Raw genomic sequence first — 16,495 nt, 5'->3', positions numbered from 1 at the left:
GGCAGCCAAATCTGACTGAAAGCCAAGAACTTCACCATATCCAAATGTTTTACTCCTAAAATCCAGTTCAGCCACACCACTCAGAAGGAAATCCAGGAGAAACATGGGAAGAATACAAAAACACCTAAACCTAAAATTAATGCTTTGTAATGCCACAGAGGGCAACAGAAGATAAATTATAACACATACAGATTTAGAGAAGTATGGGCTGACCTGGGGCAAAGAAAACTATGGCTCTGAGGCAAGCAAACTCTTTATCTGTAATGTCCAGTTCCCTGAGAGGCTTGACAAGCTCCTCCTGGATCCTGAGAGCCACTCTGGACACCTCTAACTCAGCTTCTCTCAGGGGGATCACAAAGTCATTCCCTGATTAAGAAACATAAGAGTATAGAATCATAAAAGCTAATGCAGAAATAGGTGGTCCTCAGAATGAGTGATAATAGTCTATTCTTTTACCTAAAAGAATAACGTCGTTATAAGGTAGCGACCGTCTTGCTGCCCCCAGAATAAGGTGTTCTGCAGAGTGAGTTCGTAGAAGAGTTACCTACAAAAGGACATACATACAGGATTTATATTTCATGCAAAAGCTGGTGGAATCTGGCCATTCACTGAACCTATACGTTAAGCCATTGTTTACTGATTCTGCATGTTTATATGTAAAGTAGCTCTTGGTGTAAAAGCATAAAAGCAATTTTGATTATATGAAAGCACATCTTACCCTGTCGTCTATGTGAAGGCGGCAAAACTCCGGGATGTGTTTCGCCCATTCCACCAGCAGGAGGAGCTGTTGCTTCATTGATTCAAACACGTCTCCCACACAGGCTGTTTTCTTGGTGCTGATATCATGACTCTGAGGTGAGAACAGAACTGACAACTGAGAACTAAAGGGTAATCGGCTCGAAAAATGTAACCGTGGTCAAGGTGTTTAACGCCGATGTGGGTAAATTAAGATTTTTTTTTAAAAACTAGAACAATCTATTTTTTGGATCCTTCACACTTGGATTGTCAGAAAAAAACAAAACAAAAAACGTTTGCTTGAGTGATAAGAACACATTCAAGATGATGTTAGTCTCTTGTTAACAGAAATCTGATTCGGTTTAGCTGATGGTTTAAATGTATTTTAATTGAAAATACAGCAAGGTCCACGTAGTTTTTAAATCAAACAAATAGTATAAAAATCATGTAGATGGCTGACTAATGCCCAGTGAATTTCTGTTATGACTAAATATGTTTAATTAAAGTTTTTCCATCCATCCCTGAATGGATTGAGCTGAGCAGGATTTCCTTAGTTACAGTATGTGAACATTAATGAAATGAAAGGAATGAGATATAAATGAATATAAATAAAGACGTCAAATCCAGTCTTTATCTGTGGAACTAGCGAAGCTTTCTAAGTGCTTCAATTCAGAGGCTCTATATTATGAATGCTCAACAAGTTATTTAATTAAAATTAGCTCTTTTTGTTTTGATAGAAATATTTCAGCGATTTTCTGTCTGGTAGGGAGCAAACAAGCCAGCGGGGGAATCCTACAAAGTCTGTATTGTTTACAAACATTCAATATGTTCTAAGTTCAAATTACTGTGGAAAAAAGTTGGACCTTGAGCTGGTTGGTGTTCTTCTGAGCATGCTGTGCTACATTGTCATGTTCCTACAGTAACCAAGAACAGAAAGAAGGAAACCAAAGATCGCCTTTCACAATTTTCCACAGCCACCACAAGCTCTTTTTAAGCATATATGAATGAGAAAAAAAAAAAAAAAATCGATTTAAAGGCAGCTCTTTTCTTAAAATTGTAGCATTTCTCAAGTGACATGCGGGGTATTTTAAACACTGCTTGTATTATTCAAAAGCAGGTCTAAGAGGTTCTGTTTTTTTTTTTTCTGTGCATTCCTTTTAAATGGCAAAAACATATCTGGTTGTTATTATATACTTGAAGGCAAAAGACCTCAATGCCAGACCTCTTGGTGCATCAAATAGGCCATGATTGGATGAGGTCCCTGTGCAATTTTGTCCTTTAGTTCAATTAGGAGTAACTAAATCCAACCCAAAGAGAGTCTGTCTTAAATGTAATCTAATATTATTTCATCTCTGACCTTCACCTAAGTTATTCCCTGAAACAGAGAAGGGATCGTTTATCAGTCATGGATAGGAGAGGTATCAGTATTCATCACAGAACTTTGTATCTAAGATCCTAAGCAGTGTGTTACCTGTTGCACACTGTTCTCTGCCTGCAGCAACACGTTGATGGACAGAGTTCCTACTGGTTGTCCCTTGGCTCTGTGGGGGTTGATGCAGTCTCTCTCATTCTGAACAGCTGGAGATCAAAACAAGGAAAGATTCTTCAGAATGGTTTATTGGCGCTTTCATATATTAGCCCTTTACTCTACACCCCTCAACACTGTTGGAGAAGAAGCTTCCTTATCAAAGTCTGTCTATCCTCAGGTTACAATAAGATGCTGTTGATTCAAGGTAACTTAGAACAGGATTAGTACATAAGTAAAGTTCTTTATTTTAAAACACAACAGTGCGAAGATTTTGTACCACCACAGATATACACTGTATTAAGTATTATTACGGCTGTCAGGTTCGTGCGACAGTTGTCTGCCTTGTCATTATTTTGAACAAAATCTGTATTACTACTGTGTGTGGGTGAAAAATTGCTACAGCTAACCATTGTTGCCAACTCCTCAGCAAGGGAAGGAGCTTGGACTGCACATTGGTGAAGTTGTCAGCACTGTTGCTTTGCAGCAAAGAGGTCCTGGGTTCAAATCTAGGTTTGCAAGTTCCCCCAGTGCATGTGAACTGGGTATTCAGCTCTCCTCCCACAGTCCAAAAATAGGCATGTTAGGTTAATTGGCTCATTTATACTGGGATGAGTCCGCGTGTGCGTGCATGGTTGTTTGTCCTGTGTGTCTTTATGTTTGCCCTATGATGGACTACCGCTAAACAGCTCTGAGTTCTTCCACTTAACCAACCAGCAGTTCCTTCTTTAATCTGCATCATGCAGATATCACCTCAAAGCACAATGTGGTTCTTTTGGCATCATTCAGTTTTATTGGCTGGTAGTTTGGGATGGAACCAAAACAATTGCAAGTCATTCCTTGAGCATTTGTGCTCATGATTTCTACAGTGGACAAGTAGCACCATTAATGATGTTTGGTTTAGGAGATAGTGACTGTCTAACCAGCTGTTCCATGCAGAACTGATCTGAAGTTCCCCCCCGCCAGCCCCCTACCCACGCCGAGGACGGCTCTTTCCATCCAGGAGAAGGACGTAAACAAACTCTTCAGGAGACAGAACCCCCGGAAAGCTGCTGGTCTGGATTCTGTCTCACCAGCCAGCCTGAAGCACTGCGCTGATCAGCTGTCTCCAGTCTTCACAGACATTTTTAACACCTCACTGAAGACATGTCATGTGCCAGCCTGCTTCAAGTCCTCCACCATCGTCCCTGTTCCCAAGAAGCCAAGGACCACAGGGCTTAATGACTTCAGACCCGTCGCCCTGACCTCTGTGGTGATGAAGTCCTTTGAGCGCCTTGTGCTCTCACACCTAAAAGACATCACCGACCCCCTCCTGAACCACCTGTAGTTTGCCTACAGAGCCAACAGGTCTGTAGATGATGCAGTCAACCTAGCCCTTCACTTCATCCTCCGGAACCTGGACTCCACAGGAACCTATGCCAGGATCCTGTTTGTGGATTTCAGCTCTGCCTTCAACACCATCGTCCCAGTTCTGCTCCAGGAGAAGCTCTCCCAGCTGAGTGTGCCCGACTCCACCTGCAGGTGGATCACTGACCTCCTGTCTGACAGGAAGCAGCGCGTGAGGCTGGGGACTGGGGAAGCACGTCTCTGACTCCCTGACCATCAGCACCGGTTCCCCCCAAGGCTGTGTTCTCTCTCCTCTGCTCTTCTCCCTGTACACCAACAGCTGCACCTCCAGTCACCAGTCTGTCAAGCTTCTGAAGTTTGCGGACGACACCACCCTGATCGGACTCATCTCTGCTGGTGACGAGTCTGCGTACAGATGGGAGGTGGACCATCTGTTGGACTGGTGCAGCCAGAACAACCTTGAGCTCAACGCTCTAAAGTCAGTGGAGATGGTTGTGGACTTCAGGCAGAACCCAGCCCCACCTGCCCCCATCACCCTCTGTGACTCCACAATTGACACTGTGGAATCTTTCCACTTCCTGGGAAACATCATCTCCCAAGATCTCAAGTGGGAGCCAAACATCAGCTCCCTCATCAAGAAAGCCCAGCAGAGGATGTTCTTCCTGCGGCAGCTGAAGAAATTAAACCTGCCAAAGACTATGATGGTGCACTTCTACACAGCCATCATTGAGTCCATCCTCACCTCCTCCATCACCATCTGGTACGCCGCTGCTACAGCCAAGGATAAGGGCAGGCTGCAGCATGTCATTCGGTCTGCTGAGAAGGTGATTGGCTGCAGTCTACTGTCGCTCCAGGAACTGTACACCTCCAGGACCCTGAAGCGGGCAGTGAAGATTCTGGCTGATCCCTCACACCCCGGTCACAGACTCTTTGAGACTCTCCCCTCTGGCAGGAGGCTGCGGTCCATCCGGACCAAAACCTCACGCCACAAGAACAGTTTTTTCCCATCTGCCACCAGCCTGGTTAACAAAGCCCGGAAACCACCCTGACACTCTCCCTTTCCCCCACACCCCCCCTTTTTTGCTGACAGGACACCTGTAACCTGCAACTCTATGTGTTACATTAACGCTCAGCTTGGACTCCTGCTTTACTTGCACTGCCATACTTGCACACTGATCACCTGCACTGTTGTATTGCTCTTGCATCTTATACTGCTCTACTTTTACTCTCACTCACTTAAAACTGTGCACATATATTTATATTATATTGTAGATATGTTTATACTGTTTAATTTGTATTGTATTGCACGGACTACGCCAAAACAAATTCCTTGTATGTCCAAAAACGTACTTGGCAATAAAGCTTTTCTGATTCTGATTCTGATGTGAAATACTGCCTTTTGCTTAAACTGCTGCAATTTTACTTACTATAGATTACTTGTGATAAATTTGTTCTTGTATGGGCCTGTGCTCTGTGTACCACAACTCCACTTAGGGTACTTTTCTCTGATTCCCCAAACTTCAATAACGACTCCTGTCTCCTGCATATAAGATATTTAACGCTTACAATTACCATTTTACATAGTAGAGGGTAGTGTTTCAATCAAGTACTATTGAGTTATTTTTTTAAACCTTTTTGAACAACAGCTTTAAGCTTCTGACACTAAAAGCAGAGGTTAGTGCCTGAATGCTTGCTGCTGCTCTTGAGGCAATATCATTGTTTTTGATTAATTATATGTATGAGCAATTATGGCTCTACAAAGTCAAACAACACAACCAAGTCCCACAGTAATTATTCATCAGCAGTTTAGAAAACATATTAATCAAGCTAAATGTAAAAGTAAATGAGCTGTTGGCCCCCTTTGAGCTTTACTGATGTTTTCTTCCATTTTATTTAACATATTCTGAATGATTTTTTTATTTTTATTATGGGTCAGCAGTTAAGTCTAGATTTGGAGCAAGCAGTTACACAATGCTCAGAGGTCAGGTATAAAATTCCAGAATGGTGGAGTCTTGTGCGTTGCTTTACCACAGCTGTGCTTCCAGCTTCACTCAGAAGAAATTTTGCAGCACGTTATGGAAATCCGGCAAATTAGTAAAGTACAGATTTAAATTTTTGCCTCTGGCCTTCACTTCCGAGTGTTGTGAGAAACGTAATTCCAGGAAAATGCAAACCAAATATTAGTCCATGCTAAGGAATTTTAATTATTCATGTGGGGAGAATAGACCTTTTCTCCCTGCATATCTGTGTCCATCAGTGAAAGATAAGGCTAATGATATGCAGCGCACACAAGCACACTTACAAAAACGAATAGCAACATGTTAAAGATCGCAACATTTTCCTTTAGTTGAAACAGACGCGTTTACAAAGAGAATTATAATTTCAAACATATATGCAAGCTTTTGTGGTTTAATTATAATGTGCGATTGGAAAACTGAAGGCAATTTGTCTTGTTTTTAAAAATGTAAGAAATGGAGGTTCTGACCTTCCTTTCTCATTCCAGCCTTGAAACATTTATGCAGTCTGCAGTAACGACACTGGTTCCTTTTGTCTTTGTCCACAATACACCTCTGGTTGAACCTGAAAAATGTATACGTTAAAGCACACCTGTTCAGATTTTATATTCAGTAACTTCATTGCAATACAGTACACATATTTTTCAGTGAACATTGAACAAAATAAAATAAAAAAAACAAACAGAATTTATTTTAATATGATGAAGTCCAACCAAATTTGCCGAATCAGCAAATTTTTCTTACGTCCTAGTTTTTTAACCGGCCAATATTTACCGGCATCTTGATTTTAAAAACGTGTGCCTCTAGTGGTTACAAGTGGAGACAACTTACCAACTGGTACTATAATTTCAATTTCCATTCAGTTAATTTATATAGAGCAGATTCACAACGAATGTCATCTCAAGGCACTTTACAATTTGATCCTACTTGTAATTCAACCTAAAAAGACTCACAAATGAGAGAAACACAGAAATGGCAATTAGACAAGTTTATTAGCTGATGATTGTTTTCTTTTGGTACTTGGACCCGGTGGAAGACATGGATGCTGATAATGAAATGAGCTTGAATGAACATTTTAGGGTTGGAATTAGAGAAGTCTTCCCCCCAGGATCCTGATGCTGGTGGTGGAGTGGAGGCCTGAGGAGATGAGGGAGTCGGAAGGAGCTTGAAGCCTGATGGTGACAATGGGGGTGGAGGAGGGTCGAAGCTCAGCTGAAGAGCAGGAGATTCTGCGTATGAAGGTCTTTTAAAGCAAAACCTTAAGGGATGATTGGCTGAAGAGGAATGCGGACCAGAACCTGTTTGGTAGGAGCGGAGAATGTAGTGGAGTAGTTAGACGGAGCCCGAAGTAGAGGTGAGTCTTCCAAGTTGAATTTTCATCTAAACTCCATAGGAATGGCATCAGTTCATAAACAAAGTTTGATCTAAGGAAAGTCGCTGATTTTGAACAAGCATGTAATGGCACTGGACAATTGATTTCGTTGAGCTTTTAACTTCCACTACCTGCTGATATTTGGGTGAATTTTCACAATAAACACTAAACAAGCAAAAGTTAAAATTTCCAAACACATAATGCATATTAGTGCAGTGAAAGTAAAAACTCCTTTTTAACAGGAAGAAACTTCCAGCAGGACCAGGCTCAGTGCAAGCACCCTTCCACTTTATGATCAACTGGCTCTGGTTATGCTATACTAGTTAGTATTGAAACAAAATGCATGTAACTGGATCTCAATGAGGACCATATCAACCGTACTGAAAGAAATTGGATTCATATTAATGGGTAAACATTCCACCAGTTTTATCATTTAAAATGCCTTGAAATTACATTTGTGGTATTTTGGAACTCTGCAAATAAACTAAACTGATTTTTTGATTCTTTTAAAGAAGTGTTTCTGGATAAGTAAAAATTAGGAGTGGGCTACTGTGCATTGAGCCGCATATAATTAAAATAAAATAAGGTAACCTTACCCAAAAATCTTTTTTTACAGTGTATATATAAACCACAGGGCTACATATGTAATCACCTCTATGAAAAATAGACTGCTTGGATGTTGTACAATGGAACTCTATTTTTTTACATTTAAACTCTCCATCGCTGACGCCACTGACATCAGCTTTGACACTTTGTTAAACTTAGAGTTTCCTCCTGGAGCCACTAAAGCCTTTATGAAACTTTTATAGTATATGAAATTAGGCTCCCCAGCGCCTCTAATCAGAGTTTTACATGATCTCATATAGAATATTCTGGGTTTTCTGTACCGAAGCAGAAATTTCACTGTGATGAAACTCACCTACAGTTGTATGTTTGGTTGCTGCGAATGCTCCTCCTGAAAAAGCCCTTGCAGCCGTCACAGCTGGATGCACCATAGTGTTTACCCGTGGCTCTGTCTGCACATATAAAACAACAACTTCCACCTCCATCAGTCTGAGAAACTGATGATGTGGATGCTGGTCCTGGTGCATCTGCAGATTGTAGAATAGCAGAGAAAAACAATCTCAGGGTAATGATGGAGCTAATTAAAGTAAACGTGGCAGAGAAAGAAAAATGACATTTCCCCAGAGGTATCCCTGTTAGATCACTAGCTCCTGAGAACATCAGCTTTGTTAAAACCAAACAGACTCCAGGATGGAGATTATAACTCTTGATCCCTTTCAACTGTTAGGGCACTTTAATTCTAATCCCTGCCTCTGTGAAAACTAAATACCTTTATGCAGATGCCCAACATCAGTCATCTGGCCGTTGTTTTATCGTTAAGTTTGGTTCAGTGTGATGATATTAAAAGCAGGGTTATACAGTTTGAAGACTTATCACTGCTCTGTGTGTGTGAATGCCAAGGGCCCTCTGAGGAGCTCTGCCAGTTATTACTCAGGAGGAGAAGGAAACTCCCCATTTAATTAAAGCAGCTAGAGGTCAATGTGAAGCAAAGTCCAGTACTCTCCTTTGGCTAATTTTACCATGGGCACGCAGACTCCCTTCCATGTTGCTCTAAACCGCATGCTGGCAGTGTTTGACTGCTGCTGTGGAGACTGTACAGACCCCAGGCAATAATGTCTGCAAATTGCACACTTCGTTTAAGCAGATGAGGCAGCTGGGGATTACAATTTAACAAGGAAAAGGCTTTCTGTGGTCAAAGATCAGTTAGATTGAATTAAGAGATTAGAACACGTTTGCCTCGCAGTTATATGGATTTGAAGAGCAGCCTGGTGATAAAATTGCTTTATTTAAAATGCAAGCGAAAGAGCCTGATTCAGGCTCACAGAGGCTTAATTGGAAGAATGATTTTTAGATTATGGAAGAATTATGAAATGTAAACTAATATTGACTTAAAATCATATGTTATGTATTGTATTTTGGCTTGGGAAACATTCTTACACCTGGAACATTTTGCCATGTTATAACCACAAACTTCAATGTATTTTATCAGGATGTTATGTTATAGACAAATACAAGTCACACATAATTGTAAAAAAAAAAGTAAAATAATTTCTTTAAACATATTTTACAACAAAAAATCTAAAAGTGTAGTGAGCATATTAAATCAGCTCCTCTCACTCTGATATCCCTAAATACAATCCAGTGCATCTATTGTAATTGCCTTCAGACATCACCGAACTAATGAATGGAATCCACCTCAGTATGCAATCTTATCAGTAGAAATACAGCTCCGTGAAGACCAAGGGAATAGAGCAGAAAGGTCAGTTCAGAAGAAATGAAAACTGAACTTCTTGGTGTATATGCAAAACGCAATTGTGAAGGCAAACAATGCACACCGCACTGAACACACCATCCCCACTGTGAAACATGGCAGTGGCAGCGTCAACCTTTGGAGATGCTTTTGCACAGCAGGACAGATAAGCAGCTCAGAGACAAACAGAGCAATCCTGGAAGAACACCTGGTAAACACTTGGTAAAGACTTGGGGATGGGTCTGCCTTCCAGTGGTACAACTACATACATCCAGAGCTAATAGATTGAAGCATATTCATGCATTAGGATAACCCAGTCAAAATCCAGACTCAAGTCCAATTCAGAATCTGTGTAAAGACCTAAAAAAAAAAAATTATGTTCATTAATCTATTTTGCAGAGATGATTGGACAAAAAGTACAGTTACTAGTTGTGCAAACCTGGTAGAGATGCAGCTTTAATTGCATCACAGGGTGGTTCTACAAAGTGTTGACTTAGGGGCGCAAAGTATAAATGCCTACCACACCTTTAACAATTTTTATTTGAACCATGTATTCTTTTTACCCCCAATTTATAATTATGCACTTCATTACGTTGTTCCATACCATAAAATCCTCACGATATGGATTAAGGCTTGTGGCTGTAATGTGGCAAAATGAGAAAAGGTTCACATGGCAGGAATATTTTACCCCCATCTGTGATGATTTATAACAAGACAGCATATTTCTGAGCAAGAACACCAAACGGATTTGACCTATGAATCATTACAAACCTGACACAATTGCCTGTTGCAGTTAAGAAGATTGATTTTAAACATGCTTATGTATAGGACCCCTAAATTATTTAGTTATTTTCCAAGAAGAATTCAGAAAGCCTATACCTCTGGTTTAGATAGAGGCAGAATTATCGTACCTGTTGTATTTCTTTGTAGTGGTGTCAGCAAAGAACTACTAATGTCTTCAGGGGTTGCTGGAAGAATAATTGTTCCAATAAGCTTCATGGTTCAGACGGTTGATGGTTTTCAAGCCTGATCTACAAAACTCCACCAGTATCAGCTGAAACAGTGAGGTTATTATATCAGTCCGGTGCCTCTTTCTCACAGTTCTTCACAGTATCAGTTCAGTCCCTTTCCTTTATTTGTCTGCTTTTGATTTTTATCTTCTGAGAGGGTTCCCAATGAGCGTAACTCCAAACGTTCTTTTAGTGAGCCGAGAAGCTTCCTGTGCGATGTCCTGCTTTCATTGACCTCAGTGCTAAAATTTGGTCCTTTGTTTGTTTGCTTTTTTCACAGCAGTTACACAAATACAGGGGAAAGTTCAGAGACAGATAAGATTTTCCATGTGGACAACAAACCGATAAAGATATGAGAGAAAAACCTGTTGGCGGTATGAGGCAACGAGACTATACTTCCTCTATTCTTTTGGTTTTCATTGTTGGAAAATGGGATTTTAAAATCGTCAATAAAGTCAAACAGGAATCCAAAGGTGGCCTGCTGGGATGTTTTCTTTTATTGAATTTTAGCTGAAAATCTTACTGGGATTCTCTTAGCTTGAGTAATCGATATCACACTGAAGAGTTATGTGGCACAAACAAACAAATACAGCGTCAGACTGTTGAGAAGAGTGTTTGTGGCGTCTGATTAACCTTTTGTTTTATCTTCGAGGTATGACAAAACACCTCATTGCAGGGGGTGCAAGTGACATTTGTTTAAAGTAGATGGCTTTTTTGTTTTGTATTTTAGCTCCATGATGGTGAAAAAGCTTTTTTGTTCAACTTGACTCATCAGCATATCTTTGCCAGAATTGATCAACACAGCATAAAAAGAAAATTTACGCTGCTATGATTTGGGTAACAAGTATGGAAGTTTTTCTTTATCTGTTCAGTCATTATTGAAGCCTTTCTTTTCCTGTAATTTGAGTTGTGCAATTGTCACTACAAAAATACATTAAAGACAAACGCATAAACACAGTTGTAGTTATGATTGCTGCAGTAAAGGGAGACATGTTTATGACATTTAAAAACTGGTAGTAAAAATATTTATGTTGTACATTTTGAACTGCATGAATACATTCATACAGTTTTATAAACTTCAGTATTAAATAGGCTAATATGTAATATATATTGAAAAATAAATCTAAAGTTCTGCATGATCTTAAATGCAGAATGAATATTAACTGTCCTTATTTATATAAGAAAAAGCTGATAAAAACAAAAGACAGATGAAATTAATTTTTTTTACAAATTATAACAAATTATACATCACTCCACATATGAGCTTCCCAAGTGATGATATCCATCATACTTTAGTATAATAGGATTTCCTGCGTGAGTGGTACTCTTTCCTTCAATGTCATGCTAGGCCGCAGGTCAGACCTCCCCTGGCACTGGCTCAGGCATTCTAGCTTTATTTAGGTGATTGATAGATCGTAAAAACCACCAAGTCATAAGAGAGCTGCAAAATGGGACTCTCTGATCTGTGGGGTTCTATCTACGAAGAAATAATGTGACCCATGAATACTGATTGTCTAGTTTTTAACTTTCAAAAACACCAGACTAAAGATGTGTTATGATCTACAGTCTGAGTTTAAACCACAGATATTTTCAGCTCCTGCAAACTGAATCTTAGTTTAAAACACTTGTTTGAACTCATCACTTAAAACACGAAGTTCTCTGTTCCCTTCATTTGTATATTAATTCTCTATAAAAAGAAACCAATTTTAAACATGCATTTCTCTAAAAGCAACCGAGAAGTCAAACTTGTCCACTAGAGGGAGACAGAGTACACTTTATAAAACCATATTTGCCTAAGTTTTGCACAATTTTTTATTTTGTTTTTACTTTCTATGGCGAATTTAGCATTTATCATCTCTCTATACTGTCAAGCCCACATTAAATATACCCGTGGTTGATTTACATTTAACTCATCTTTTAATTGACCATCATGTTTCTCCTGACTAGAAGTAACATTGATGTTTAGGGGTGACCCAGCCAGAGTCCTGACTGGAATCCAAATAGAGAATCTGTGAAGGTAGCTAAAGATTTGGATAACGGCAAGGAGTCCTTCCAACCCTTAGAACTCGGATCTCATCACCAAACATGAAAATACAATTGGAAACAGGTTGAAAACTGGTCAGCAATTAAAAAAAAAGAAAAAAAACATTTGATTGCGATAATGCCAGTAAAAGCTCTCCCACTAATTATTGAAATAGGTATAAGCAATTTCATTTTTGAAAATGAAAAAACAAACAATAAAAGCAGATAGCCCAATATCAATATATATAACAGACATGTAGGAATTGTATAACATGCATCTTTTTGCTTTTTTAGAATTGAACACATTTACCTAATCAGATATGTTAGATGTTAGGTTAATTGTTTTGAATCTTTTTAAAGTATCTTAAACTTGCCAAGGTCTCCCATCACCTTTTTTGACAGCAGCGTGAAGCTTCTCTGGGCCAGTATAAAACACTTTAAGAACAACAGTGTGTTCAACCTGCCCAAAACAAGGTAAAATACAGCTAAATAAAACATGTTTAGAGCTAAACAAAAGATTATATATGGTAATAAATAGTGTATCTCTCCTGGAGCCCTAACTTAATCAGAAAAGCTCAAGATCATCTAAGATTAATAGATTAATAGATAAAAGTTCACAGATGAAGGTTGACTCAAAATGCATAGAAACTAAAAGTCATCAGAAGAAAGACTTTATGTTAAATGATACAAGACAAGATTAACCATCAACTTTGATGAAAACTCACTGGGTCTGTTGAACTAATTTGGAACAGGCAAGTTGATAAATGAAGAAGCAGGAATATCCCTGAATTTTATTCTAACTTTTCATCATGTGTGAAAATGTTAGAATTTGACACATTTAAAGAAACAGACTAACACAAAACTTTTAAAAAGGACGTTTCGGGGTCCTAACCTACGTTTTGTTGGAAATAATATGCTCTGTTCCTAATGCTGAATCCTTGCCAAAAGATCCACAGTCTGGTCAGTTATATAAACAAACTGTGGTCCAATGTTCATCCAGAACTTTGCTAACAGGCTGTTCAATGTCAGTTCATTGGGTAACATGTTCAGGGACATTAAAACAAACAATAGCTTTACTGTATGGATGTTTCTGACTGTGAGTATACTATTGATCCTCTCTATGTTATCATTAACAAATTCAGAATAAATTCAGAACTGGACAAAACTGGGCTATTTTTGTTCATAAGGATTTAGCATATATATTGTTGGTTCTTAAATAAAAAAAACAACAGCTACGCGAATATCAAGTTTTGCAAGCATCACAAACTTGACAGATTTTAAACAGGACCTTTTCAGTTTTTGTATTATGTGATTAAAATAATAGTAATAATAAAACAATTGTGCATTCCTTTTTCACTCAGAAGCTGCAATTTGCAATTCTGATGTTGAGAAAAATGACAAGAAAGTTGCCTAGAAGTAAAAATTACCAGTGGAAAAACAAAACATATCTTACCAAACCTAAACTCAGAATCCAAAATTCCAGTCAATTCAAATTTCTTTGTCACCAAGTGGAAATGTTTCTTTATTTCTCTCGGTAGATTAAAGAGGGGGGGGGGGAATTATAATCAGAACATTATCAATCCACTCAGCTCAACCAACGTAACAAATACAGGCAGTATAGCAAGTGGAAACATAATTAATTATAATAAAAGAAAGAATGCCTATATAAAAATATAAACATTCCCCAAACTGGCATTTATGTGCTTGTGACCTGGGAAATGAAAAACATCTTTAAAGAATGACTTCGCTCAATCTTGGAGCTCCTTTCCTTGGACTTCCTTTCTTGTATAAAAAAAACTGTTGATTTATACTAATGACAATTTATATCTTCATTAAAACGTCCACCATAACGGTACTATACAGCACTTTTTTGTCCCGTTTGGTGCTTGAAGTGAACCCAAATGCAGCAACGACATCTGAAAGAGCATGGCGATGAAAATGTTCAATAATGAAAACAAGGAGCTTGAGAGTAATGGAAAAAACCAGCAGTGAACGATGAAACCAGGGAGCTCAGATACTGGGCAGGAGTGATTAGTGACATGGAAACCTTGCTGACTAGTAAACACAGAGGAAACTGACCAGACACAAAAGGATTTTACTAAGCATAAGCTAAAAACTAGTACTAAGACAAGAGTTTAGGTCAAATTGCACAGAGAATAGAACACAACAAAGAACTAAGAAACTAAACACAAGAAATGAACTACCTGTGGAACAATCTAAGTGACAGTAATCGACATTAATAGCTTGTATTGTTTATGACGGTGTGCCTTGTTGCTCAGGGGATCAGTTGCAATATCCTATTGCTTTTTAAATTTGGAACTGGAAATTTTGGTTTCATACTATTCCTACATCCAAGTACTGACTTGAAAGGTAAATGACACACAACATAGTCACCAGGACTTGGCACTGGTTTACTGTTTTCCACTCAGTCATACTCCACTCCATCTAATTTGTACGTATTTACCTTCATTATTACCAAAAAAGGCACCCAGAAAACCAACAGTATCACAATTTGAAAACAATGGATATGAATAATTTGATTTAAGGAGGGAAATCTGTAAATGTGTAAAAGTACAAATTTGCCCTGACTTTCTTGGCCATGTTAAGTGGATGTGCACATGTCTCCTCTTGGACCTGCTCTCCTGTCTTCTTGCCCTTACTTGTGCCTGAGTGTGTCCCTTATTTTCCTGAACTGAGATGTTTTCATGTCATATTGTGAGAAAACTCAGAGTTGCTGCATTACAAAAACATGATAGAAAACAAAGAACGAAGGTGATAAAATAACTTTAACCTTACAAGTTATAATGAAATGAGTTCTTTGGACGCAACAGTGAAGAGATCTGATGTTTTTGTTATGATCATAATCATCAGCTTGTGTACAGATATAATGATAAATACATTTTAATTTTAACTGGAAATCACAGATAGTAGGTTTGACTCAAAAACAGTTGGTAAGTAAATGTAAGCAAAAAAAAAAAAAAAGACCATAAAAATATTGTAAGTCTATGATTTAGTGGGATGACAAAGAGTGGATGAGTGGTGATTTATCATAGACTCTAGCTCACCATGCAGGAGAGACTGTCATAGATACCGCCATGTCTGGGAGGCTTTTTGGGAGAAAGGAATGACCTCCAGTTAACCTTACAACTTTCTTCTTCCAATGTCTTTTCCAGATGGACACATGCAGACCTTGATGGCCGACAAGAATTTTGTCCTTGTTACTCAGAGAACTGCATTTTACATTGATGCCAAGATCAGGCTCTTAATTAAAAAGATAGAACATCAAAGTTGGGTAGTGGCAGAGGCAGAAGACGAGAACAAAACATGCATTAATGAGGAAACAGAACAAAGTAGTGTTATAATGCTGCAATAGATGTCAAACTGATGTAAGAAAGGATGGTAAATGCATACAGAGCCATTGATGTCCTACAAAGAACAAAAATCCCCAATTACCCAAACACGCAAGTCCTTGAACTGTAAGGAGAAACAAATGGAGAAAATGAAAGCCCACATGTTAACTTTAAACTATTTTAGCTGAAATTTAAGATGGTGACTTAGTGACCAACACACCCACAATTTCAAGATAAACAAGAAAATGAGTAAAAAAATAAGTACCCCTCTTTCAATTCTATGGATTTTTTGTCAGATCAGGACAAAATACAAAACATCTGTTTCTTAGTAGGTTCTAAAAGTTTTAAATCAAACCTTAAGTGTAGAAAAACGCAACAGATTCCTCTCTGTCTTAATTTATTAAACAAATATGGAAAATTGTGTATAAAAAAATAAGCACACCCCCATGATTTAATTATCCATAGGGCCACTCTTTTCTGTAATTTTCTGTATATTTTGTCAGTGTCTTTCATCCTTGTGTAAAAAACATGTCCCACTCAGGTCAACATGGCTTCCGCTTAGTGAAGTTTGCATACATTTGTTCATGCTCAGCTCTCCTACGGATCAACCATGACATAAAGTTAGACCTTGACTGGGCCACACCATGATGCTTTTCTTTTTCAAGCATTCATTTGTAGATCTGTTAAGTTTGGGATCATTGTCCTGTTGCATGACCTAGATTGGGCCAAACTTTAGCTGTCAGACAGAAGACCTCAAGTTGAAGACTTTAGTATTTAGATAAAATTGTGGATATCTCAGGGACTG

General features: G+C 38.6%; 1 protein-coding gene across 4 annotated transcripts in view; it reads right to left on the bottom strand.

The window, feature by feature from the left end:
- hnf4b (hepatic nuclear factor 4, beta) overlaps positions 1–10,542 on the bottom strand; it is a 32,101-nt gene extending 21,559 nt beyond the window's left edge. For all 4 annotated transcript variants that reach the window (XR_007037873.1, XM_047362556.1, XM_047362557.1 and 1 more), the window contains exons 1-7: positions 10,220–10,542; positions 7,914–8,085; positions 6,093–6,187; positions 2,207–2,313; positions 719–850; positions 457–544; positions 214–366 (exon numbers count right to left, since the gene is read on the bottom strand). Coding sequence is in view for 3 of the 4 variants with exons in the window: in XM_047362556.1 (XP_047218512.1) it covers positions 214–366; positions 457–544; positions 719–850; positions 2,207–2,313; positions 6,093–6,187; positions 7,914–8,085; positions 10,220–10,307 (835 nt within the window). In the remaining variant the exon portion in view is untranslated. The remainder of the gene's footprint in view (positions 1–213; positions 367–456; positions 545–718; positions 851–2,206; positions 2,314–6,092; positions 6,188–7,913; positions 8,086–10,219) is intronic.
- Between the last annotated feature and the right edge of the window lie 5,953 nt (positions 10,543–16,495).

The sequence above is a fragment of the Girardinichthys multiradiatus genome, chromosome 4 (assembly GCF_021462225.1).
Source record: "Girardinichthys multiradiatus isolate DD_20200921_A chromosome 4, DD_fGirMul_XY1, whole genome shotgun sequence".
Taxonomy (NCBI): domain Eukaryota; kingdom Metazoa; phylum Chordata; class Actinopteri; order Cyprinodontiformes; family Goodeidae; genus Girardinichthys; species Girardinichthys multiradiatus.
The sequence above is the reverse complement of the archived record's forward strand: the minus strand, read 5'-3'. Positions and strand labels throughout refer to the sequence as shown.